Genomic DNA, 27,361 nt, shown 5'->3' with positions numbered 1-27,361 from the left:
CCTTTATAAGGGAATCCTAAAACTCTATATATTTTCAACTGATGTTTCTGACATAACAAAAACCCTTTTACTTCTTTGATTACTAAAATTTTGAGTTTTGATTAGCTTGAGGGAACATAAAGGAAAGATTTCATCAGAATGTCTAAGTCTAGTAGTAATTTCAATATTAAAAGCAATACAAAATTAAAGCACAAACTCTGCCCTTAAAATGCTGAGAATTACATGTATATTTGGAAGGTACAGTCTACAAAAGGATATGTCATAAATTTACAAATCAGCAATTTTTCAAGCCTTTAGTAACGGTAGTGTTCTTATCAAATAGTCTCCTGGGAAAGAAATACGCACACATGAAAGTGACTCCTGCAATGAAAAATGAAACAATTATATTTTTTTTAAATTACAACTATTGGATTTAATCTCCATTCCTCCTCTTCTCTCTCACTACCACATACACACTCATTTGGGTTCTGTAGATCATGTAAAACGCCATTCATTTTGAAGAAGAGTTTTCTATTTTCCCATGGAAAAATTCTAAGCTCAAGTACCAGTAAACATTTCTTCCTCAGCACCCAAAACATACCAGTAATCTAGTAAGAAAAACAAAACTGGTATGAGGACTGGACTCTTTACAATGTGGGAGAGAATCAAGGATTAAAGAAATAATTTGAAGGCTGAGGCTATTTTCATAATGAGCCACTCAGCAGGAAAAGATCAAATGACAAAATGTATTGTGCTTTGGCAAAGGGCTTCTGTTTTCACACCTGACTTTCATTAAGTTGCATATTCTTAAGTGGAATTAGAGCAATTCTCTAGCAAATCATACAGGTGATTTAACACATTAGCCCAGACTTTTCAAATGACCTCTTAATTAGGGTCACAAGGATAATGTGTGAGAGAAAACAGGAAAATTTAACATATTTACACCTTCCCCTACAGTGGAAATATTTGAAATGTAGACAATGACTTATCATATTAATAGTATGAGTTCTTTGTATACAAAGAACTATATATATATATATTTGTAAGTGGGTTTGTATTTGTATACAAATATATACAGTGTATTTGTATACAAATATATATATATATATATATATATATATATATATATATATATATATTTGTAAGTAGGTTTATAAATGTATGAAAGAATTTAAGAGTTTGAAAAAGTATTTTTTGATAAATTTACAAAAAATATACACACCTATGTCATTTACTAGTATTCTCTATTTGTGCTTAACCATCTAAATTTTTCAGTCTAATTTAAATATTCTAACACTGAATGTCCAGGAATAGTGTTTACATATAAAATAAAAGTAGTAAAAGGGAGAAGGTAAGCCTTGTCCATTTCCTAGGGAGGACTTTTTAAAGGCAGACAAAAAAAAAAAAAAAAAAAGATCAATACATGTCTTCTAAAATTAGCAAATGAGATACTTAATGGTATTTAGATATTTGAATATTGAAAGAAAGGAAGGTAAGATAAATCTAAACTATAAACTCCTTCTGTTGGGAGAAAAATTACTGAAACACTGGAAGAATATCTTAAGTGACTATACAGCCTTGTTAAAAACAAGAAATTGCCTTGAAATCTTGTTTTATCCAAGCAGTACGTGTACATTTTATATCCTATTCCACAATTATATATCTATGTTTGTTTACCTAGAAAATGACTTTTAGAGCTACTTCTAAGTTAAATTATTTGTATTCCCCAAATCCTCAAGACAAATGGGTACTCTGGAAAGATGCACCATATTCGTAAGGTTTCTCATATATTCTTACATATACCATGTACTCCACTGTTGCCAGGGACATAGGCCCTCAGTTTGATAAACCATTTAAAAAAACAATAAAAAACTTAAAAAAAATTGAATGGCATGGAAAAATGTTCATTTTATAATATTAAATGAAAGAGAAGTACAGAAACCACATACATGGCTGGTTTCTGGTTCCAAGTAGGATGGAAGAAGATATAATAAGGTAACTTTCCTAATGTTAGCAACAATGAAAGAACAGGAAAATTGAAAAATTGTGTTTATGAAAGCAAAAAGGACTGAGTGAACTAAATCAGAGAGCTATTCAGAGAACAAGCTCTCAAAAATGAGAGAGAGAGAGAGAGAGAGAGAGAGAATAGGCTCTTTCCTGCTGCTTTCTTACCTGGGAGTATTTGCTGATTCTGTGTAAAGCCTGAGGAATGAGAGTGGCTCAAATAAAATGATGACACTGGGGAAAATAACATTTTGGAGGTTGTTAGGGATTAGGTCAACAACTGAAAAATTTCAGAAGTCCCAAACACAAAGTACTATTTTCCCACTGGTTTAATTTCTGAGTTCAGGGGCTATGTGGGAAGCCAGAGTTTCTAAAAGAGCACATAGGAATCTGTTGTTTTGGAATATTTGAGGGAGATAGTCCCGGTTGAGGAACAGGGCCTGCCTCAAACAACAAATCTCAGCCCGAACACATTTACCAAAATTTGGAAGCAGTGTGGGATAGGAAGCTGGAGAACAAAGCTCAAAGCAGAAAGAATCAGACAGAGTCTTAATCGGTCTTTCAAGACAGGGAGGCAGAGACCTTTAGGCTCCCAAGCAAAAGCCCTCAAGAGCCTCCCCCAAGATATGTAGGAAAGCAGAGATATAACTAGAGTTACAACCTAGCCCCAACATTGCTCAATTCTTCACTGGCCTGAAGTGACTAGCCCCTCAATCAATATATCTGACAGATGATAAGGGGTGCCCTTTCTTGGGGCAAATAACACTGACTTCAGTCTCGATTCTCCTTTATGCATAATGTGCAACATACCATTTTAAAATTATGGGATATAGCTCTTCCTCTTCCTTTCTTGAACAGTTCAGCTTTAAAACCATAGGTAAGGTTGAATGAAGTAGGTATCCATGTGAGTGGAAGGGTAGAGAAGAGGGGAGCTGTCATGGTACAGAGCAAGGTATCAGAGCCTAACTAGGATAACAGGGTGTCCACCTGGAGTGGTAGCAGCCTAATGTGAGGTGTCAGGGCTCACACAGGATGAAGAAGACGTCCAGACAGAAAATGGTCTGGGGCGCCTGGGTGGCTCAGTAGGTTGAGCATCTGACTTCGGCTCAGGTCATGATCTCAGAGCTCGTGAGTTTGAGCCCCGCATCGGGCTCTGTGTTGACAGCTCAGAGCTCAGAGCCTGGAGCCTGCTTCGGATTCTGTGTCTCCCTCTCTATCTGCCCACTCACATTCTGTCTCTGTCTCTCTCAAAAATAAACATTAAAAAAGAAAAGAAAGGAAAGGAAAGGAAAGTTAAGGAAAGGAAAGGAAAGGAAAGTTAAGGAAAGGAAAGTTAAGGAAAGGAAAGGAAAGGAAAGTTAAGGAAAGGAAAGAAAAGAAAAGGAAAGAAAAGAAAAGCAAAGAAAAGCAAAGAAAAGAAAAGCAAAGAAAAGCAAAGAAAAGCAAAGAAAAGGAAAGGAAAGGAAAGGAAAGGAAAGGAAAGGAAAGAAAAGAAAGAAAAGAAAAATGGTCTGGTACAAAGTGTCAGAGTCTATGTAGAGTGAAGATAGCCCTACAAAAGGTTGGCAAGGTACTGGATGCTGAAGCCTAAGCTGACTGAGGAAGGCACTCCCATGAGACAGCAGTCTGGCTCAGAGTGTCAGAGACCAAGAGGAATGAGGACAACATGCTCCAGGAGAGTGGTCTGAGCAAACTGTCAGAAGTTCAGGATGATGAGGGCATCCCTGCAGGAGGGGGGGTTGCAGCAGCAATGAGAGATTGATCAAATAGTAAATATGATAAGATAATGGAGCCAGATTGCTCACTGTCAGAGAAAGAGAGTTACACATAGAAAAACTGAATGAATCTTGTTGTTTTGAACTGGAAGTAGAGATACTGGTGTAAACTTATGGTATACACACACAACATACAAAGAAAAATGAACACAGATATTAATGTGTATATGTATATGTGTATATGCATATATGTCAGAGGATTTGGGAAGAGTGATAGCCCAACAGCAATGAGCACACCTACTCAGATCCTGGTTTTTAAACACCATTCTCTACTAAATTGAATCACAGCTTTCTGCTGTTTCCATGGCTGGGAAAGAGAAGAGTTCAAGATGAACTGGAACTTCTTGCTATGCAAGAAAATATTTTCATATTCTCAAAGAATTATGGGAGTATGTCAAAAGGACACAGAAGCCAGACTGAAGTGGCTCCCATTGGCCAAATATGGAATAATTTGAGCATAAATGTAAATAATAATAAACAGTGTATTATAATATAAAATAGGGAACTATGAATCCAAACTGATATAAATAAAAGCATGAATAAATTGAAGTTTTGATGAGGACAAGATATTTATATATCTCCAAGTATCTTTCCTACAAAACAGTAATGAATCACAAAGGGACAAAAGTCATTTCACTGTGAAAATCTTGACAGACATCACTTAACTCCGTGATCAACATAAATATCAGTAATGGGGCAAATTGAAAGTATGAGCTATTAGATAGGTCCCAATGAGAATACAGTATCAGTTCTACAACATCACTGCAACAGATGCGTAATGTAAACATAATCAGGAGAAAACATGAGACAAACTCAAATTGAGAAACAGTCTAAAAAATTATTGGTCTGTAATCTTTAAAGATATCAAAGTCATAAAGGTCAAAGAGAAACTGTGTAACTGTTCCAGACTAAAGGAGATCTTTAGTTTCCTCCTTTAGGCCCTTTTAAACATGATAATCAAACGCAATGTGGGATTCTAAACTGAATCCTTTTATTATAAAAGAAACTCTTGGGCCAACTGGCAAAACCTGAGTGATGTATAAAGATTAGATGACGGTAATATATTAGTGATAATATCCTCATTGTGATAGTTTATTTGTGGTTATATAATAGAATATCCTCATCTTTATACAGGTGATAGGGCATAATGTTGGCAAAATGCTCTTAAAGTTCAAGGTTTAAGATTCAAACACACTCTTATTGTTTGTATAAATTTGAGATTGTTTCACAATTAAAAAAAATTTAATTGAGACATGTGGACAAGTGGGAAATTGTGATCTATAAACAAAAGAAGAAGGAGCCAAAAGCAGCTGCCTCAAAGATGTCAGTTATTTAAATTAAGAGAAAAAAACTGAAATGATCATTACAAATACATGAAAGAAAATAGAGTAAAAGATGGAAATTTTCAACATAAAAAGGAATTAGGTAAAGTTATTCAAATGATCATTCTAGAACTGAAGAATTGTAACTAAGAACTCAATGCAGTCTTAACAGAAAAGATAAGATTACCAAAGACAAAGATGGGTCAACAAAAATTATCCTAACTGAAGCATTCAGAGAACTAAACAACAACATAACATAGATGAACAAATAAAAATAAAAACAATAAAAGAGAATATATGACATTTAGAATACATGTCAAGTGGTCTCACATATGAGAAACTATAATTCCAGATGAGAGAAGAGAATGGAGAAGCAATATCTGAAGACATCACCATCACAGCAAAAAAATTTGTGAAATCAAGAGCTATGTCAGAAGGTTCAGTGGACCCCAGAGTTAAACACCACCACCACCACCACCACCAACTTAGCCACTCTTGGAAAATGATACATACTGTGAAAATCTTAAACATTGTCTGAGCAAAAAGATATCACCTTCAGAGTAAGAACAAAAAGATTTACAGCTAACTTCTAAAAAGAAAATATGAGAGCTAGAAGAAAATGGAATGGCAGCTCTAGAGAAAGAAATAGAGGGGCCAGACCTAAAATTCTCTATGGAGCAAAATTACCTTTTTAAACTATAAATGGAATAGACATACTCAGATAACTAAAGGTGAAATGACTCATAACTAGAAGTCAATACTATAAGAAATATTGAAGTTCTGCAGGCAAAAGGAAAATGATACCAGATGAAATCAGGAAAGTACAAGGAATGAAAAAACATCAAAAAGAAGGAATGAAAAAGCATCATTTATGTCAATAGAGATAAAGACTATTGACTGTTTAATGCCAAAACAGTATCCTGTGAGGTATGTACTTAGAGAAGTAAAAATATATCACAGTTATAGCAACATAAGCAGGGGAAAAAAATAAACAGAATCATTTCGTTTTAAGATGTTCACAGTATTCAGGTGAAGCAATTTCAGGTGTAATTTCTATCACGACCACTAAAAGAATGATTCTAAAAGGAATGGCAAATACCCATTAAAGAAGGCAAAATGGAATAATAAAAAAAATACTTCACACAGAAAAAATTGGGAAAGGAAAAACAGAGAAACAGAAGGTGAAACAGAGAACAGAAAGATGACAAAATTAAGCAGATTAGCACCACAAATTACATTAAATATAAATTAAACCTCACCATTAAAAGACAAAGATCTGAATAAAAACTAAGACCTACCTACATGCTATTTATGAGAAACACAATTTTAGGTATAAAGACATAGTGCTGATTGATTGAACTGTGTTCCCCTCAAATTCTTAAGTTGAAGCCCTAAGCCCTAATGTGACTGTATGTGGAGGCAGGGCCTTTAAGGGGGTAATTAAGGTTAAAGGGGGTCAAATGAGGCCTTGATCCAACAGGACTGTTGTCCTGTTAGAAGAGGAGACACCAGAGACTTCTCTGTGAACACACAGAAGAAAGGCTATGTGAAGATATAGTGAGAAGGCAGGGTTTTGCAAGCCACTGAGAGAGATCTCACCAGAAACCAACCTTGCCAGCCCTCTGCTCTTAGACTTGAAGCCCCCAGAGCTGTGAGAAAATGCTTGCTGTTTAAGCCACTCAGTCTGTGGTATTTTGCCATGGCAGCCCAAGCAGACTAACACAGAAACGGGTAAAATTTAAAGGATAGAAAAAAATACATAAGGTAAACACTATCCAAAAAAAAAAACTGATGTAACTATAAAACACTAAACAAAGTGTGTGTGTGTGTGTGTGTGTGTGTGTGTGTGTGTGTATATGCTTTTATGTATAGATTTATACACATTAGATTTTATATATAGATATATATATATGTATATATATTAGATCTGAAAATAGCCATTTCTCAATGATAAAAGGGTCAATTCAACAAGAAGGTAAAACAATTTTAAATTTGCATCTAATAACATAGTTTGAAGGTATATAAAAATGAACACAGTTACAAAAATCATAATTGGAGATATCAACACAATTCTCTTAGTAGCTGATAAACAAGTAGACAAAAAAATCAGTAAGAATATAGTGCCCTTCACTAACACTATTAACCAACCTCACATAAACGATATTTGTGAAAGACTACACCAAACTGCAAAATACAGTCTTTTCAAGTGAACATGCAACATTCTCCAAAATGTACCATATAAAGAGCCAAAAAGCAAGTGTTAATTTCAAAATACTGAAACACTCCAGAGTATGTTCTCTCATCATACTTGATTCAAAATAGAAATGAATACAGAAAAGGAACTATAAATTCCCCCAATGCTGGGCAACTAAACAACATACATCGGGATAACCCACAATTCAAAGAAAGAAATCACACTGGAAATTAAAAAAATATCTTGACTAGAGGATAATAAAAATATCCCAAAATCTGTAAAATGCATTTAAAGGAGTGCATAACGAGAAATTTCTACCTCCAAGCACACCTACTAGAAAAGAATAGCTGAAAATCAATATCTAAGCTTTTATTTCAAGAGGTTAGAAAAAAACACCACAGCAAATTAAATCCAAAAAAAAGGAGGAGGAAAGAACAAAGAACAAAAATCAATGACACAGACACAAAATGTAGGATGGGGACAATTAACAAAGCTAAAAGCTTGTTCTTTGAAAAGATTACTAAAGTTGACAAATGCTTAAAAAAATAATCAGTAAAAAATATATTAGAAATATCAGACAAAAAAATACATCACTACACACACGGGAGACACTAAAGTGCAAGATGATATTATGAATAACTTTAGGTCAATTTTTTTATAACTTAAGATGAAATGGGCAAATTCTTTGAAAAACCCAACTTATTAAAACTGATCAAAGAAAAAATAGAAAATATGAATAATCTTCTATCATTTAAAGAAACTGAACTTATAATTTAAAGGCTTCCAGGATTAGATGGCCTCATTGGTGAATTCACCTAAACATTAATTCATCTATAGTGCTTATTATTATATGTGTCTGTACATTTTTTTAAATGGTTGATCTAGGTATCACTCTGTGTGTGTGTGTGTGTGTGTGTGTGTGTGTGTGTGTGTTTACTGTTTACTGGTATTGATAATTTACCACTCTGATGAAACTGTAGAACTCTTACCTCCATTTAGCTCCCTCTACTTCCTCCCTTTATAAAATGATATTTATCCTGCTTAGTGTTTGCTGAGCTCCTGGATCTGTGACTTGGTGTCTATCATTAATTTTGGAAAACTATCAGCTATTCAAATATTTCTTCTGCTCCATTCTTTCTTCCCCTTCTGACATTTTAATTACATGTATGTTACACTTTTTGAAATTGTCCAAGAGTTCTCGAAAATTCTGTTCTTTTTATCTTTCTCTGTTTTTTTCTCTTTGCATTTCAGTTTTAGAGTTCATACTGACATATCTGTCAAGTTCACTGACTCTTCTCTCACTTGTGTACTCTACTGAAGAAACTACCAAATGTATTCTTCATTTCTGTTACAGTGTTTTTGATTTTGAGCATTTCCTTTTCATTCTTTCTTAACGTTTCCATCTTTCTGCTTACATGATCCATCATTCTTATATATATCTACTGTTTCCATTAGATTACTTAACATATTACTTAATCATACAAATTCCCTATCTGATAATCCTAAAATCTGTGTCATGAGTCTGGTTCTGATACTTGCTTTGTCAGACTATGATTTTTCTAACTGTTCACCATGCCCTGTAAGTTTTTATTGAGAGCTAGATGTGAGGTATCCAATAATAGAAACTATGGTAAACAGAAATTTAGTGTGATGTTTTATATTAATCTGGCTAATAGTTGGGCTGTGTTCAATGTTTACCGTAGCTATAGAAACCCGAGGCTTCAGTTTCCTGTTTTTGTCTCCCCTGTTGTCTTTGGGTTTCCCTAAGAGCTCCTACTTAAAAAGAGTCAATGTCTTGGAGCTCTTTCAGCTACAATCTGCTCTTACTGTAATGAGAGCCACGTGGCTGTGGTGGTAAGGTATAGGGAGCAGAGAAGCATTCTGTAACCTTATGATTAAATCTCAGTCTTTTAGTGTGCCTGGATCTTTACAGGTGTTTCTTAGTACCCACCCCCTCCCCCACCTCCTCTTAGGAAAATTAAAGGGGGCTGGAGTAGGATAACTGCTCTGGTAGACTTTTCCCTTGGAAGGTGGGCCTTTGTTATGAAAAATGCTCTTAGTATGTTTCAACATTGCTATTTCCCCTCTGTCCTGACAGAAACAAGAGAGATTTTTCCTCAGATCTTCACTGTGAGAACTTGAGGGTAGAAGTAGGTTCCTATAAGTAAAACTCATGATATAGTGTGGGGCACACCTAAGACTAGGCCCCTGGAGTCACTTCCTCTCAAGCTACTCCACACTGAGCCTCCAGCTATTGATCAATTACCACTTGTGTTCCTACGAGTTTATGGTTCCAGTGGCTTTGGCTACAGGTGATCTCAGCTGTGATTATCTGTGTTTGCCAGTTTCTTCAGGTGTCAGGGTGGCAGTTTACCCTGAGAACTTAATTATCTGATAGGCTCAAGAAAAGTCATTTGCTTTTAAGTTTGTTCAACTATTTTCTTTAATTTGTTTTAATGTTTATTTATTTTTGAGAGAGAGAGAGAGAGAGAGAGAGAGTCGGGGAGGAACAGAGAGAGAGACACACACACAGAACCCAAACCAGGCTCTAGGCTCCGAGCTGTCAGCGCAGAGCCCAACGCAGGGCTAGAACTCATGAACAGTGAGATCATGACCTGAGTCTGACGCTTAACTGACTGAGCCACCCAGGTGACCCAGTATATATATGTTTTAAATTACCTTTGTTGATTTCTAATTTAATTGATCCACACTCAGAGAATATGCTGATATAAAATATTTTCGTTGATATCTGCTTTGTGGTACATTATGTCAACAGTTGTTTAAAATACTTCTAAAACACTGCATTCTCAAAAAAATTGAGAAAACAATCCCATTTAAATTGCATCAAAAAGAATAAAATAATTAGGAAGAGATTTAACCAAGAAGATGAAAAAGATCTGTATACTGAAAATTATAACACTGGTAAAAGAAACTGAAAAAGACACATATAAATGGAAAGATATCCTGTGCTTTCTTATTAAAATGTTCATACTTCCCAAAACAATCAACAGACACAGTGCAACTCCTACCAGAATTCTAATAGAATACTTCACAGAAATAGAACAGCCAACCCTAAAATTTGTATAGATCCATGAAAAACCCCAAATAGCCAAAGCAATCTTAAGAAAGAAGAACAAAGCTGGAGAGGCATCACACACTCTGATTTCAAACTTCATTACAAAACAGAATAGTACTGGCATAAAAACAGACACATAGACCAACAGCACAAAACAGAGAAGCCAGAAAAAAGCCACATATATGGTCAATTGATCAGAGGCAAAGGGGGCAAGAATATACAATGGGAAAAGATAGTGTCTTCAATAAGTGGTATTAGGAAAACTAAACAGCCACATGCAAAAGAATAAAACTGGACCTCTATCTTACAGCATACACAAAAATCAACTCAAAATGGATTAATGCCTCAAATCTTTACAAAACTGAAACAAAACACAGGGAGTAAGTTCCTGTGTTTTCACATGACCTTGTCAATGTGTTCAACTATTTTTTTGTCAATGTAAGGATCTATGTTCTTTAATTTTGGAGCCCCCACCCCCTTATAATGTATTGTCTTAAATATTTCCTGTGGATCAGTAGAATATTTATATAACATCAGATGATGTTAAAATTTTTGATTCAGTGGTCAAACATAATTTTTAAAAGTCCAGAGTAAAGGACAGTATATTATGTTTATTTTCACCCATTCCATTGTTGTTTCTCTTTCTTCTTTATGTTCCAAGTTCCCTTCTATTATAATTTCCTTTCTATTTAAAGAAGTTCCACTTAGGGGAGCCTGGATGGCTTAGTCAGTTGAGCAGCTGACTTTGGCTCAGGTCATGATCTCACAGTTTATGAGTTCGAGCCCCACATTGGGCTCTGTGCTGACAGCTCAGAGCCTGGAGCCTGCTTCGGATTCTGTGTCTCCCTTGCTCTTTGCCCCTCCCCTCTCACACTCTGTCTCTCTCTCTAAAGTAAATAAACATTAACAAACTGTTTTAAAAATAAAGAACTTCCATTTAGCCATTCTTTTAGAGTAGATCGGTGGGTGACAAATACTCTGTATTTTTCTTCATTTGAGAATGTCTTTATTTCACCTTATTCTTGAAAGATATTTTCACTGGCTATAGAATTACAAGTTGACAGCTTTTCTTTCAGCACCTGAAAAATGTGGTGCCACTTCCTTCTGACCTCCATGAAAAACCATTTCAATCATTGTTTCCCCATAAACATAATGCATTCTTTCCCACTAGCTGCTTTCAATGTTTTCTTCTCTTTAATTTTTGGAAGTTTGATTTTGATGTATTCTGGCAGAGAATTTTTCAGATTCATCTGTTTTGGGTTTGCTCAGCTTCTTGAATCTACAATGCCATTCATCAAATTGGGAAGTTTTCAGCATGATTTCTTTCAATATTTTTCAGCTTCACACTGTTTTCTTCTCCTTTTGGAATTCAAATGACAAAAAAAGCTAAATCTTCTGTAATTGTCACACAGGTCCTGGAAGCCCTGCTGATGATTTCTTTCCCATCTACCTTCTCTCAGTTTTTCAAATTAGATACTTTCTACCTATCTGACTTCAACTTCACTGATCCTTTTCTTTATCACCTCCATTATGGTGGTGAGACCAGTGAATTTTTATTTCAGTTATTATATCTTTGGTTCTATAATTTTTGTTTAGTTCTTTTTTACGTCTTCTATTCCTTTGCTTAGGAATAAATTTAACAAAAGAAATATAAGACTTGTACACTGAAAACTACAAAATACCACTGAAAGAAATTAAACAAGCCCTAAATAAATGAAAAGACATTTTATGGATAACAAGACTTAATATTTTAAGATGTCACTACTCCCCAAACTGACCTACAGATTTAATGCAATCCCTATAAAAATCTTAGCTGCATTTTGTTTTGCAGAAATTAATAAGCTGATTCTAAAATTTATATGGAAATTCAAGGGACCCAGAATAGCAGTAACAATCTTGAAAAAAAGAACAAAGTTGGAGATCTCCCACTTCTGTTTCAAAATATACTACAAAGCCACAGTAAAGAAAACTAAGAAAATCACAATTTGAATACGCAAAGGCAATCCACACACACCAAACACCAAGGTGACTCAGATATTAGAATTATCTGACAAAGATTTGAAAATAGTTGTCATAAAATATTTTAATGAGAAGTTATAAGCATTCTTGCAATAAATGACAAAAACAGAAAATCTCAGGAAAGGAATAAATTTAACAAAAGAAGTGAGAGATAGTGTGGTACTGTCATAAGGGTAGACATATCAATCGATGGAAAAGAAAGAAGAATCTAGAAATCAACCCTCAAATTTATGGTCAATTGATTTTTGATAAGGGTCCTACAACAATTCAATGGGGAGGAGGAATAGTCTTTTCAACGGAAAGACTGAAACAACTAGATATCCACATATAAAACAATAAGGTTGGACCTCTACCTCACATCGTACACAATTCAAAATTAATCAAAAACCTAAATGTAAGAGATAACATTATAAAACTCTTAGAAGAAAAAGGCTCAATCACTATGGTCTCTGATTAAACAACAGTTTCTTAGAAATGACATCAAAAACACAAACAAAATAAAAACTAGATATACTGGGCTTCATTAAAATTAAAACTTTTTGTGCTTCAAAGAATACTACTAGGTCAGTAAAAAGACAGCCCCCTCAATGGAAGAACATATTTGCAAATCATATAAATGATAAGGGCTTATATTCAGAATACATAATAGGTCTCACAACTCAACAGTAAAGAGACAACCAAATTTTTAAAATGGGGAAAGACACTGTTAATATCAATCTGTTCTAGTTGGCTGAGGTATAGAGAGCCCCTACAGAATTAGGTGAATCCACAAAACTACCCTGGTCCCTTTTCTTTGGGGGTTCCTCTTAATTAATGATGGCTAGGGAGATTAAAAGAAAACTGCCAAACAAAATAAAAGGTCCGATTCAGGCAGTCACCTCGTTTATCCCACTACTAATATCATCACCTAAGCAAAGTCCCCAACTTCCTCCCTTGCACTCACACCCTTCAGACTCTGTTTTGACATATTTTCCCTTTGAGTCACCACTGTTGGTCCTTTCAAAGCTGCTTTCACCCAGATAAATACCTTGAGAGAGGACAGGATGGCAACACGAGACACAAATGATGATCTGCCTCAACAGGGCTGGCCTTGAGTCCATTCCCTTAACAGATTTTGCCTATAAAAAAACTTACTGAGCTTTCCATGGCTTTTTTTCACCCAGTTAAAAAAAAAAGTGGGCACAGGATCTGAATAGACATTTCCCCCAAAGAACATACAGAAGTGGCCAATAAGCACAGGAAAAAATCCTCAACATCAGTAACAATCAGGACAATGAAAATCAAACCCACAATGAGATACACTAAAGTGGCTATCAAAATAAAAGACATAATAACAAGTGTTGACAAGGATGTAAAAAAACTGGAACTCTCGTACACTGCTAGTGGGAATGTAAAATGAGCAGTCGCTTTGAAAAACCATAAGCAGTCCTCAAAAGGTTAAACACAGAGTTACCATATGCTCCAGCATTTCTTCTCCTAAGTATATATCCAAGAGAAGTGAAGATATATGTATATGCCCACGTGAAGTGTTTATAGCCACTTTTTTCATAATAGCCAATATTCATTAAAACTGAAGAAAAAAAACCTAAATGTCCATCAAGAGGAAAACAGATAAATTATGGTATATGCATGCACACAATAAAACATTATACAGCTATAAAAATAAAGGAACAAATGATATATATAACAACATGAATGACTCTTGCAAATGTTATATTGAGTATAATAAAACTGATCCAAAAGAAAATATGTTGTAAATATTTGAATTTCCACAAGAAGGAGAACTAATTGATGGCAATTGAAGTCAGAATAATATTTCCCTCAGAGTGGGGGTGGGAGGATTGATACTGACAGAAGTTGCTTAAGGAAACAAACCTACTGGGGTTTTGGCAATGTTCTACTTTGATATAGGTGGTAGTTGCACAGGTGTGTGTGTGTGTGTGTGTGTGTGTGTGTGTGTGTGGGTACAGGTGTGGTATTCAGTTGTGTCCTTAAGATTTTAATACTATATGTATCTCACTAAATGTATTTAGTATCTCCATTCTCTTAAATACTGCAGAAAAACTACTCTATGTACAATATTGTACCAAATACCTTCTTAAAAAAACATTTTTTTAAAGTACTCTCTACACCTAACATGGGGCTCAAACTCATGACTCTGAAATCAAGAGTCACATGCTCTACCACTGAGCCAGGCAGGCACCCCTGTACCAAATATCTTTAAAATATGTTATATACATGTAAGTAGAGAAAATAAAGATGAGAATAAAAATGTACTCAAATTTTACAGTGGAGAGGGTAAGAGCTTAAGCTTTGGAATCAGAATGACATGTTCAAATCTAAACTTTGTCACTTATTACTTCTAGGACTTCCCAACCTCCTGTTTCTTCACCAGTAAAATGCAGATAACAATATACCTACATTATAGGACTGATGTGATGACTAAAAGAGATAATACATATAAGATGTTTGATAAACAGTATGCACTACAAAACTGTTTTATATCTTATCCCTCCCCCAACACACACATATAATAGGATTATAGTTTTATTTACTGCTTTATAATTTTCTCATGGCTATTAATTAATTAATTTATTTATTTTTGTGTTTTTTCAGATATTGGAGAAACGTGAATTCAACTCCAGAGAGTTTGGAATTTATCCTATGGGTAGTGCAATTATCAGAGTTCTGATCAAGCCAGTGACATAATAAACCACAGTCTGGGGAAGTCTCTGCTGGAAGCAATATGCTTGGTGGACTTGGGGAAGAGGGGTACACTTGCCCAGGTGCCGCAGGACAGCTTGAGGTACAGAGGCCACTGTCACTACTTTAAGCTCCACAACACCCTGGTGAAATCTAGACTTGCAATTATTCCTCTGCTTTTTTAAAAAAAGTGCATTTTCTATTTATTTCATAAAACTATATACAGATACAGAATTCCTTTTTTTCAGATACATTCATTTATTCTTTTCTTCCACAAGTATTCTTTTTTAAAACTGAGATATAATTGACATGTAACATTATATTAGTCTCAGATATACAACATAATGATTCAATATTTGTATATACTGTGAAATGATCACCACAATAAGTTTATTTAACATCTCATGCTTTTGAAATCTTTTACAACACACAGTCACCAAGGCATTCACAGAGAGGGCATGGTGCTCTATGCCATCATGTAAAGCGTTAAGTTTAGGTCATTTATAAACCGCCAAGTCTTCAACATAGCACTCAAACAAACGCTTTCCTCCTGAACTGCATTAATACCCAGTACACAGTGTAAACACCTAACACCACAGATGCTCCCACTTCTCCCCCAACCTACTGAATTCCTTAATATTACTTTACAATAAATCTGAGAAAACCTGGTAATAAATCTTCAGCATTCAAATACTTCCAGTGTGCTTTGGGAATAGGTTTAATCTTTCTCCAGGGCTTGAAAGATCAAAATTATTCAAGAGGTCTGTGGGGTATATGCGTGTGTGTTTAACCCATATCCTAATCTCAAATGTGGTTAAGAACCTAACTTCCAGAGTTGAACTAAAAAATCAATACCAAGCAGTGGAAGAGACAAAACTGTGTCCATAATACTGCCAGGTAACAAATGAAATCTATAAAGGATCTTTCTTTGAAGATAAAATAAAATTAAAAGTTCCAATTCCATCAGTCACAGAATGTAGAAACTGCAGTGCAATAAAAGTATATATGAGATATACTGACGGGTAAAAATGACAGAAAAACACAGAGTAGACTTTGACATATGTCTAATTACTACTCCGTTTCAGGCTAATGGTAAAAATTAGTCTTCAGATAGTTGATAACATCAGCCTGTCTCTGCTGGGTTAGTACCAAGATCTGTGGCCAAGCAAATACTTCTAATAAAATTGATTTTCCTTTTTGGCAACCAATAGGCCAGTCAATAATAATGTTGTTTAAGAAAGATTGAATCATGAGGGAGATGAACCTTTCCTTCCATTTATTATGTTTGTATTGTCTATATTTGAAAAGAATTTTCAATAACGAAACCAAAGAAGAAATCACAAAGGGAAAGCTATTCTGAGAGCTAATCTCCAAAAGCCCTGTGACTTGGAAGCATCTAAGTAATCCAAACTAACAAAGCCAAAAGCATTCCCTTAACTGAAGCTAGATTGTGGGAATCAGGATTGTCAATAACAGAGGAAAATCAAGGCTAGGGGCAATATAAAGTAGTCACGTGAATACAAAGACGTCAAGGAAAACATTGGTCGCACATAGTCCTAACTGACTCATCCAAAAAACCTATGTGGACTTTTACTTTGCATTAAAGCTGGTGTTCTGTAAAGAGTATTCCATAAAGCCACATAAAGCAGTTTTTGAATTGTCTTATACTAACCAAACATAATACAAGACAAACAGATGAAAACCTCAGGCTATTCCTAACTTGGGAACATTTCCCTTCCAAACACCCCCTAACAATACAAACCAAGTAAAAGACATGAGCACACCAATACTTTATTGCTTTTGTTTTTTAACTTACTTAACTTAATGGTAGTGGACAAGGGAAGCAAAAGATGAAAAGATGATTTATTTATTTATTGAATATAATTTATTATCAAATGAAAAGATTTAAATGTTCATAAAGAAAAATAAGTAAAAATCATGGGAAAAATTCTCAGTAAGTAGTGAAGAAATTTATCCTACCAGATATTAAAACATATTTTGAAGCTATAACCATTAAAACATCATAACACAAGTATGTAAACAAAAAACAGAGCAATGGAATCGGAAACAGCCCAGGAATACACAGAGGAAGTGAGAATGTGAAAAAAGAAAAAAGGTACTTCAAATCAGTAGAGGAAAGATTATTCAACAAACATTACTGAACAAGGTTAATCATCTACACAAAAATAAAGTTGATACCATCTGGACAAAAATAAAATGTGTATTACATACATGTGACACATTAATTCTAGATGAATCAAGGAAACCATGAAATGATGAAGGTACGAGAAGGAAACATGGGGATATTTTTAATATTTATATCACAAAGTGCTCATTTTCCTAAACACATAAAAAGTTCCTATAAATTAAGAAGAAAACATCAATCCAGTGGGAAACTGAGCAAAAAATATGAACAGATGTTTCACAGAAAATGAAATACAAGTGGTTCTTGGTTAAAGGATATTAATTCATTACTTCATTAATTAATTCATTGGCCCATTTATATGGTACCAGCTAAATTATGATACATCTCTATAAAGGAATATTATGCACCCATTAAAAGGAATAAGGCATGGGATGCCTGGGTGGCTCAGTCAGTTAAGTGTATGACTCTTGATCTCATGTTTCGTGCATTGGAGCCCTGCGTTGGGCACCATACTGGCAGCATGGAGCCTGCCTGGGATTCTTTCTCTCCCTCTCCCCCACTCATGCTCTCTCTCAACATAAATAAACTTTTATTTTATTTTATTTTATTTTATTTTATTTTATTTTATTTTATTTTGAGAGAGAGAGAGGGTGCAAGTGAGCAAGGGGCAGAGACAGGGAGAGAGAAGCAGGGCTCATCCAAAGCAGGGCTCACCCAAAGCAGGGCTCAAGCTCACCAGATGTGGGGCTCAAGCTCACCCGATGTGGGGCTTGAACTCATGAACTCCGAGATCGTAACCTGAGCCAAAGCCCAATGTTTATTAACCAACTGAGCCACCCAGGCACCCCAATAAACATTTAAAGAAAAAAAAAAGAATAAGGCAACATTATCTATATACTGATATAGAACAATCTCCAAGATAAAGAAAGCAAGTTATAGAATAGCGTGTGTAGCTTGTATCACATTGCTGCTGTACATGCTTTTATATATATATATATATATATATATATATATATATATATATATATAGCTGCTCGTCTGTGTTCTCTCACCTCAAAAATAAATAAAATTAAAAAAAAAATAGTCTTTTGCATTTTTTGACTTTTTTAAAAAAAGTGTATTACTTAAAAATAAAGTTTATTTATTTTGAGAGCGAGCGAGAGAGAGAGAGAGAGAGAGAGAGAGAAAGAGCATGAGTGAGTGGGGAAGGGCAGAGAGAGAGGGAGAGAGAGAGAATCCCAAGCAGGATCTGCACTGGCAGCATGGAGCCCGACACGGGGCTCAATCCCATGAACCATGAGATCAAGACCTGAGTCCAAATCAAGAGTCAGATGCTCAACCAACAGAGCCACCCAGGTGCCCCAGGTATTTTTTTTTTTTTAATACATACTACCAACTAAAAGAAAAAAAATCAATGAAATATATATATTTCAAGGCAAGATTATGGCATAAGCTATGATCTGACCTATAACTCAAAGCTAGGGAACCGGTCCAAGAACAATGTACACATATCTAATGGGGAAAGAGGTATTTCTTCTGCTAAAAAAACAAGGATACCCAAAAAGCTCTGGCAAGTGCTCAGGTCCTTCCTGGTACTCATGTTCTATTTTTCCAACATTTTCTTTATAAACCAATATTACTTTATTCAATAATTACTAAGCATCTACTGTATGTCAGATATTATTCGAGGCACTAGTGATACAACCAAATTGTAGTACCTGTATATGATAGTGTTGAGAATACAGACATGTAATCAACCAATTATAATACAAAGTGATTGCACTGTCATAACTTTTTGATGTGCTTAAGATCAGGGAGTTATAAGGGCGCCTGGGTGGCTCAGTCGGTTGAGCATTCGACTTCAGCTCAGGTCATGATCTCGCAGTCGTTGAGTTCGAGCCCCGCATCAGGCTCTGTGCTGCTGGAGCCTTCTTCGGATTCTGTGTTTCCCTGTCTCTCTGCCCCTCCCCTGCTTGCACACTCTCTCTCCCTCAAAATAAATAAACATTGGGGCGCCTGGGTGGCTCAGTCAGTTGAGCGTCTGACTTCAGCTCAGGTCATGATCTCACGGTCTGTGAGTTCGAGCCCTGTGTCAAGCTCTGTGCTGACAGCTCAGAGTCTGGAGCCTGCTTTGGATTCTGTGTCTCCCTCTCTCTCTGCCCCTCCCCTGCTCATGCTCTGTCTCTCTCTGTCTCTCAAAAATAAATAAACATTAAAAAAAATTAAAATAAGTAAATAAATAAACATTAAAAAATTAAAAAAAAAAAAAGAATCTGACATTGGCTCAGGTCATGATCTCACTGTTTCTAAGTTGAAGCCCCCATTGGGCTCTGCGCTGACAGCTCAGAGCCTGGAGCCTGCTTCAGATTCTGTGTTTCCCTCTATCTCTCTGCCCATCCCCGGCTTGTGCTGTCTCTGTCTCTGTCTCAAAAATAAATAAACATTAAAAAAAATTTTTTTTTAAAAAAAGGAGCTATAAACTATTGGGAATCTCTAACTGGTTAGAGTGAAGGAAGGCTTCCTGGAGGAAGTAATGTGTAAGCTGAGGCCTAGGAAGGAGAATGAAGAAAGAAAACAGCATATAAAGAGACCAGGAGATGAGCAGTATATCAAGTTCTTCAAAGAAGTGGAGCTTGGCATACCAGGGAGGGTTATAAGCAAGCAGCATGCTGAGAAACAGTGGAGATGTAAGATCATGAAGGGCTTTACAGAGTATATTAAATTTAGATTTTAACTTAAAAACAAAAGTAAACAAGAAAACATCTGCAAATTAGCATTTTAGAAAGACTATCCAGACGAAAAGTTGAAAATATACTGAAGGATATCAAGATTAGAAGGAGAAACGGAGTTCAGAGCTGCTGAAATAATTTAAGAAGCCTGAACTAGTGTACAGGAAGTGTTGAAATAGAGCAGTGGGTAGGTTTGGAGATATACTTAGAAGGTAGAACCTAAAGGACTTGAATGGGTGTGAAAATTGAGAGAAGAATCAAGGATGATTCCTAGAAAACTGGTTGGATGATGGTGCCAACTATGGTGAGGGGTAGCGGCAGTTGTTGAGAGACAGTAGGGTTCAGCATAAGATGATGTGACTTGAAGTGTCTGAAGGATAGCTAAGAAGAGTTCTATGTTTTTGGATCTACTGACTAAGATCTGAGTTGGTGATAAAGATTTCTTCTATTCTCTATGAAATGAGAGGTAATCTGAGAATGAAAAGGACCATAAGACTTTTCAGGCAAAATTAAAGATGCATACCATGATTTATGATAATATCAGGGTTGTATACTTTTTTTTTTCTTCCTAGCTTTGCCCAGAGACTAGGTGTATACGTGCAAAAGGCAGGTAACTGGATTAATCAGAATTAGGCTTTTTCCAGGTGGCTGTAACAGTGGAAATAGAGGGAATGGAGATGAGGCTGAGGATAATAGCATGAGAATGGGAGAAGATGAAATGGGAGAAGGTAGATTAGCAGAGAAACTAAAGATATCTTCTAGGTGAAATAAGAGATTTAGATGAAATGGAGAGTGTGGTCAGAACTAAAAATTTCAGATTTAATGAAAAGAGCCAGGATGAGTGCATAAGGCCTAGGGAGTTGGACCAAAATGGATATATATGGCAACAAATGTTACATAAAGAAAAGCATTTTATATCTAACACGCTAAATTAAAAAGCAAACACCTAAAACAAAACAAGGATACCCACTTCTATCGACACAGTACTAGAAGGCCTGGTTAGATCAACTAAGCAAGAAAAATAAAGGAATCCTGAGGTGCCTGGCTGACTCAGTCATTAGAGCGCAAGACTCCTGATTTTGGGGTCGTGAGTTTGAGCTCATGTTGGGTGTAGAGATTACTTAAAAAAAAAAAAAAAAAAGAAAAGGAATGTCAACTGTAAAAGAAGAAGTAAAATGATCTCTATTCATAGACAACATGATCTTATATGTAAAAAACCCTAACGATCCCACAAAAATCTGTAAGAACTAATAAATGAATTCAGCATTATTATAGGATACAAAACAAACAGGCAAAAATCAATTGTGTTTCTGAACACTAACAATGAACAATCCAAAAAGGAAATTTAGAAAACAGTTTCATTTACAATAGCATCAAAAAAGAAAAAGAAATTTAGGAATAAACTTTACCAAGGAGGTGAAAGAAATATACACTGAAAGCCACAAAATGTTGCCTAAAGAAATTCGAGACACCAATAGATGGAAAAACATCTCACAGATTGGTAGACTTAACATTAAGATGTCAATACTCCCCAAAGTGATCTACAGATTCAATGTAATCCTTATGACAATCCCAATGACATTTTCTTGCAGAAAAAAAAAATCATCCTATCAAGCAACCCAGAATAGCCAAACAGTCTTGAAAAGGAAAAACAAGGGGTACCTGGGTGGCTCAGTCAGTTAAGCATCCAACTCTTGATTTTGGCTCAGGTCACGGTCTCATGGTTCAGTTCATGGTATTAGGCTACGCACTGTTAGCACAGAGCCTGCTTGGGATTCTATCTCTCTTCCCGCCCCTTCCTTGCTCACACATGGGCACGTGTACCCTCTCTCAAAATAAATACACTTAAAAAAAAAAAAGAAAATACACTTAAAAAAAAAAAGTTGGAGGTCTCACACTTCCTGATTTCAAATTTTACTACAAAGCTACAGTAAATCAAACAAGTGTGGTAATGGCATAAAGACAGAAATATAGACCAACAGAATAGAGTAGAAAGCCCAAAACCTTACAGATATGATCAAATTACTTTTGACAAGGGTTCCAAGACTATTCAATGGGGAAAAGACATTTCAACAAATGGTGCTGAGAAAACGGACTATCCACATGCAAAAAAATGAAGCTGGACCCCTATTTTATACCACATACAAAAACTAACTCAAAATGGGTCAAAGACCTAAACATACGGGCTGAAATTATAAAACTCTTAAAGAAAACATAGGCAAAGAGCTTCAAAACATTGAATTTGGCAATGATTTCTTGGATATGATACCAAAAGCACAGGCAATAAAAGAGAAAGGTGGCCTTCATCAAATTTAAAACTGTTGTCCATCAAAGGACCCTACCAATAGAGTGGAAGACAATTCACAGAATGGGAGAAAGTATTTGCAAATCATTTATCTGACAAGGGACTGACATCCAGAATATATAAAGAATTCTTACAGCTTAACAATAAAAACACAAACAACTCAATTTAAAAATGGGCAAAGGACATAAACAAAGTGATATACAAATGGTCAATAATCACATGAAAAGATGTTCAACATCACCAGTCATTAGGGAAGTGCATATCAAAACCACAATGAGATACCATTTCTCACTCATTACGATGCCTATTATCAAAAATACAAAAAATAACAAGTGTTGGTAAAGATGTGAAGAAATTGGGACACTTATGCATGGCTGATACATAATGGTGCAGCCACTGTGTAAAATAGTATGGTGATTCCTCAAAATATTCAATAAAGAAGTACCTCATGACCCGGCAATTCCAATTCTGGGTATATACTCAAGACACACAAAGGTAAGGACTCAAATTTGCTACCTATGTTCATAGCATATTAATCACAATAGTCAAAAGAATAAAGAAACTCAATGTTATAGATGAATATTTGGATAAGCAAAATGTGGTATATATGTATAATGACATTTAGTTTTATTTAAAAAAAATTTTTTTTTTAACGTTTATTTATTTTTCAGACAGAGAGAGACACAGCATGAACGGGGGAGGGGCAGAGAGAGAGGGAAACACAGAATCGAAAGCAGGCTCCAGGCTCTGAGCCATCAGCCCAGAGCCCGACGCGGGGCTGGAACCCGCGGACCGCGAGATTGTGACCTGAGCCGAAGTCAGACGCTTAACCAACTGAGCCACCCAGGCGCCCCGACATTTAGTTTTAAAAAGAAAGGAAGTTTTGACACATGCTACCAACATGGATGATCCTTGAAAATATTAAGTGAAATAAGTCAGTCACAAAAGGACAAATATTATATAATTCCACTTATATAAGGTACTTAAAATAGTCAAATTCATGAACGTAGAAAGTAGAATGGCAGTTGCTAGGAGCTGGGGGTATGGGGAGTTAGTTATGAATTCAGAGTTTCAGTTGAGGAAGAAGAAAATTCTGGAGATGGATGATAGTGATGGTTGGACAATGTGGATGTACTTAATGCCACAGAACTGCACACTTAAAAATGGTTAAAATGGTAAATTTTATGTTATGCACATTTAAAACAATAAAAACAAATAAGAAAGAAAACAGGAGGACAAATCTTAATGACCTTATACTTGGCAATGGTTTCCTAAGTATGATACCAAAAGCACAACCAACAAAAAGAAAGAATAGAAAAAAAAGAAAAAGAAAAAAAAAACTGAAATCAAGATTCAAAACCTGTGCACCAAGTGACACTATCAAAAAGTGAACAGATAACCCACAGAAAAGGAGAAGGTATCTGCAAATCATGTATCTGACAGTGGTCTACTATCCAGAATATATAAAACACTCCTACATCTTAACAAAAAGACAAGCAACTCAATTTTGAAAATGGTGAAAGGTTTGAACAGACATTCCTCCAAAGGAAATACAGAAATTGTTAACAAGTATATGAAAAGATATCAACATCATTAGTTGTTAAGGAAATGCAAATCAAAATCAAGCACAATGAGATATCACTTCACTCCACTAGGATGGCTGTTAAAAAAAGAACATAACAAGTACTGGCAAAGCAGTGGAGAAATTAGAACCCCAATGCATTGCTGGTGGGAATGTAAAATGGTGCAATTTCTGTAGAGAACAGTTTGTAGAGGTTCCTTAAAAACATCAAATTACCATACAACTCTGAAATTCTACTCTTAGGTACAGAATCAAAAGAACTGAAAACAAGCGTTCAAACAAAAACACACGCATTAATTGTTCATATCAATTGTTCATGCCAAAAAAAATGGAAATGATCCAACTCTTCATCAACTGATGAAGAGATAAACAAAATGTGGTATTATCCATATGATGGTATAATATTTAGCCATAAAAAATGAAGTACTGTCACATGCTACATGGATAAACCTTGAAAACATTATGCTAAGCGAAAGAAGCCAAACACAAAGGCTACATATTTTATGATTCCATTTACATGAGATATCCAGAATAGGCAAATCCATTGAAACAGAAAGATTAGCTATTGGCAAGATCTGTGAAGAGGGGGAAATAGGGAGTGACTGTTTAATAAGTACAAGGTTTCCTTTTGGGGTGATGAAAATGTGAAACAAGAAAGTAGTGACGGTCACACAACACTGTTAAGTGTATGAATGCTAATAAATTGTACACTTTAAAGTGGTTAATATGGTGAATTTTATGTTGTGGGGGTTTTACCTCAATTTTTTAAAAAACTCCCTCATCATCACTCTTACCTGGCAGTTAATATCAGCTCTATATTGTAGCAAGACTGTGACTAGTTCTTTATGTCCTCGATCACACGCCCAATGGAGTAGAGTTCTGCCCTAAAAACACAAAAATTGAGATAAATGAATTTCTTAATCCAGTTATGAGGCCATGTAAAATACTTTTTTTTTGGTTGAGAATTGTATTTTTATTTATTTTATCTTACTTGAGTAATGTTACATACAATGTTACATTAGTTTCAGGTGTACACCATAGTGATTCAACTTCTCTATATGTTATGCTATGCTCACCACAAGCATAGCTACCATCTGTCACCAGGCAATGTTATTACAAGATCACTGACTATATTCCCTATGCTGTGCCTTTAATTCCTGTGATTTACTGATTCCATAACTAAAAGTCTGTATCTCCCACTCCCCTTCACCCATTTTTCCTATAACCCCACCCCCTTCCTTCTGAGAGCCATCAGTTTGTTCTCTATATTTATAGGTCTGAGTCTGCTTTTTGTTTATTCATTCGTTTTTGGATTCCACATGAGTGAAATCGTATGATATCTGTCTTTATTAGTCTGATCTATTTCACTTAGCATAATACCCTCTAGGTCCATCCATATTGTCTTGCCAAATGGCAAGATCTCATCCTTTTTTACAAGAGCATAATTCCTGTGTGTGTGTGTGTGGGTGTGTGTGTGTACGTATAGATATACCACACCTTCTGTATTCATTCATCTATCAATGGACACTTAGGATGCTTCCATATCTTCGCTATTGTACATAATTCTGCAATAAACATAGGGGTGCATATATCTTTTCAAAGTTGTGTTTTCATTTTCTTTGAGTAAATACCCAGTAGAGAAATGACTGGATAATATAGTATTTCTATTTTTAAGTTTCTGAGCCTCCATACTGTTTTTCACAGTAGCTGCATCAATTTACATTCCACCAACAACGCAGGAGGGTTCCTTTCCCTCCACATCCTCAACAGCACTTATATTTTCTTGTTTTTTATTTTAGCCACTCTGTCAGGTGTAAGGTGATATCTCATTGCAGTTTTAATTTGATTTTCCCTGATGATTACTAATGTTGACCATCTTTTCATGTGTCTATTGGCCATCTATATGTCTTTGGGAAAATGTTTATTCAGGTCCTCTGCTCACTTTTTAATTGGGTTGTTTATTTTTTTTTAGTGTTCAGGCATATGAGTTCTTTATATATTTTGGATATTAACCCCTCATTGGATATATCACTTGGAAATATCTTTTCCCATTCAGTAGGTTGCCTTTTTGTTTTGCTTTGCTATGCATAGCTTTTTATTTCGCTATAGTCCCAATAGTTTATCTTTGCTTTTGTTTCCCTTGTCTTAGGAGACTTATCTAGAAAAATGTTGCTATGGTTGATGTCAGTGAAATTACTGCCTGTGTTTTCTTCTAGGATTTTTAGGATTTCAGATCTTACATTAAGGTCTTCAATCAATTTTGAGCTTAATTTTGTGAATGGTGTAAGAAAATGGTATAATTTCATTCTTTCATATGTAGCTGTCTACTTTTCTCAGCACCATTTACTGAAGAGACTATCTTTGCCCTATTGTATATTTTTGTCTTTATCATAGATTGTCCATAAGAGCATGGGTTTATATTTGAGCTGTTTCATTGATCTATGTGTCTATTTTCTACCATTACCATACTGTTTTGAATACTACAGCTATGTAGTATATCTTGAAATCTAAAATTATGATACCTACAGCTTTTTCTTTCTCACAATTGCTTTGGTTATTTGGGCTCTTGTGTGGTTCCATCCAAATTTTAGGATTATTTGTTCTCATTCTGTGAATAATATTGTTGGTATTTTGATAGGGATTGCACTGAATCTGTAGATTGCTTTGGGTTGTATGAACATTTTAACAATATTGATTCTTCCAATCCATGAGCGGAAGATAGGTTTCCATTTGTTTGTGTTGTCTTCAATTTCTTTCATTAATGTTTTATAGTTTTTAGAGTACAGGTCTTTTATCTCCTTAGTTAAGTTTATTCCTAGGTATTTTATTATTTTTGGTGCAATTGTAAATGAAATTATTTCTTAATTTCTCTGTTACTTTGTTATTAGTATACAGAAACGCTATTGATTTCTGGAGATTAATTTTATATCTTGTAACTTCACTGAATTCATTTATCAGTTCTAATGGTTTTTATGGTGGAACCTTTAGGGTTTTCTATGCATAGTATCATCTCATCTGCAAATAGTGACAGTTTAACTTCTTCCTTACCAATATGGATGCCTTTTATTTCTTTTTCTTGTCTGATTACCATGGCTAGGATTTCTAGTACTATGTTGAATAAAGTGGTGAGAGTGGATATCCTTGTCTTGTTCCTGATCTTAGAGGAAAACTCTGTTTTTCACATGAGTATCATGTTAGCTGTCAGTTTTTCATACATGCTTTTTCTTATGTTGAGGTATTTTCTCCCTAAACCCACTTTGCTGAGTTTCTGTCATGAACAGATGTTAAATTTTGTCAAATGCTTTTTCTACATCTATTAAGATGATATGATTTCATCCTTCATTTTGTTGATGTGGTATATCATGTTGATTAATTTATGAATCCTGAACCATCCTTGCATCCCCAAAATAAATCCCACTTGATCGTGGTGAATGATCCTTTTAATGTATTATGAATGTGGTTTGCTAATATTTTGCTGAGGATTTTTGCACCTGTGTTCATCATGAAGATTGAACCATAGTTTTCTT

General features: G+C 35.2%; 1 protein-coding gene across 3 annotated transcripts in view; it reads right to left on the bottom strand.

The window, feature by feature from the left end:
• The window catches only part of ACBD6 (acyl-CoA binding domain containing 6), a 202,239-nt gene that overhangs the window by 73,431 nt on the left and 101,447 nt on the right, over nt 1-27,361 (bottom strand). For 2 of the 3 annotated variants that reach the window (XM_042924611.1, XM_042924612.1), the window contains exon 6: nt 24,629-24,718. In XM_042924611.1, the coding sequence (XP_042780545.1) occupies nt 24,629-24,718 (90 nt within the window). Of the gene's footprint in view, nt 1-270; nt 361-24,628; nt 24,719-27,361 lie in introns of those variants that run through there. The other variant, XM_042924613.1, reaches the window with a different exon arrangement.

This window comes from Panthera leo, chromosome F3, assembly GCF_018350215.1.
Source record: "Panthera leo isolate Ple1 chromosome F3, P.leo_Ple1_pat1.1, whole genome shotgun sequence".
NCBI classification, from domain to species: domain Eukaryota; kingdom Metazoa; phylum Chordata; class Mammalia; order Carnivora; family Felidae; genus Panthera; species Panthera leo.
Note: the sequence above shows the minus strand (reverse complement) of the source record. Positions and strands in the feature narration are given on the sequence as shown.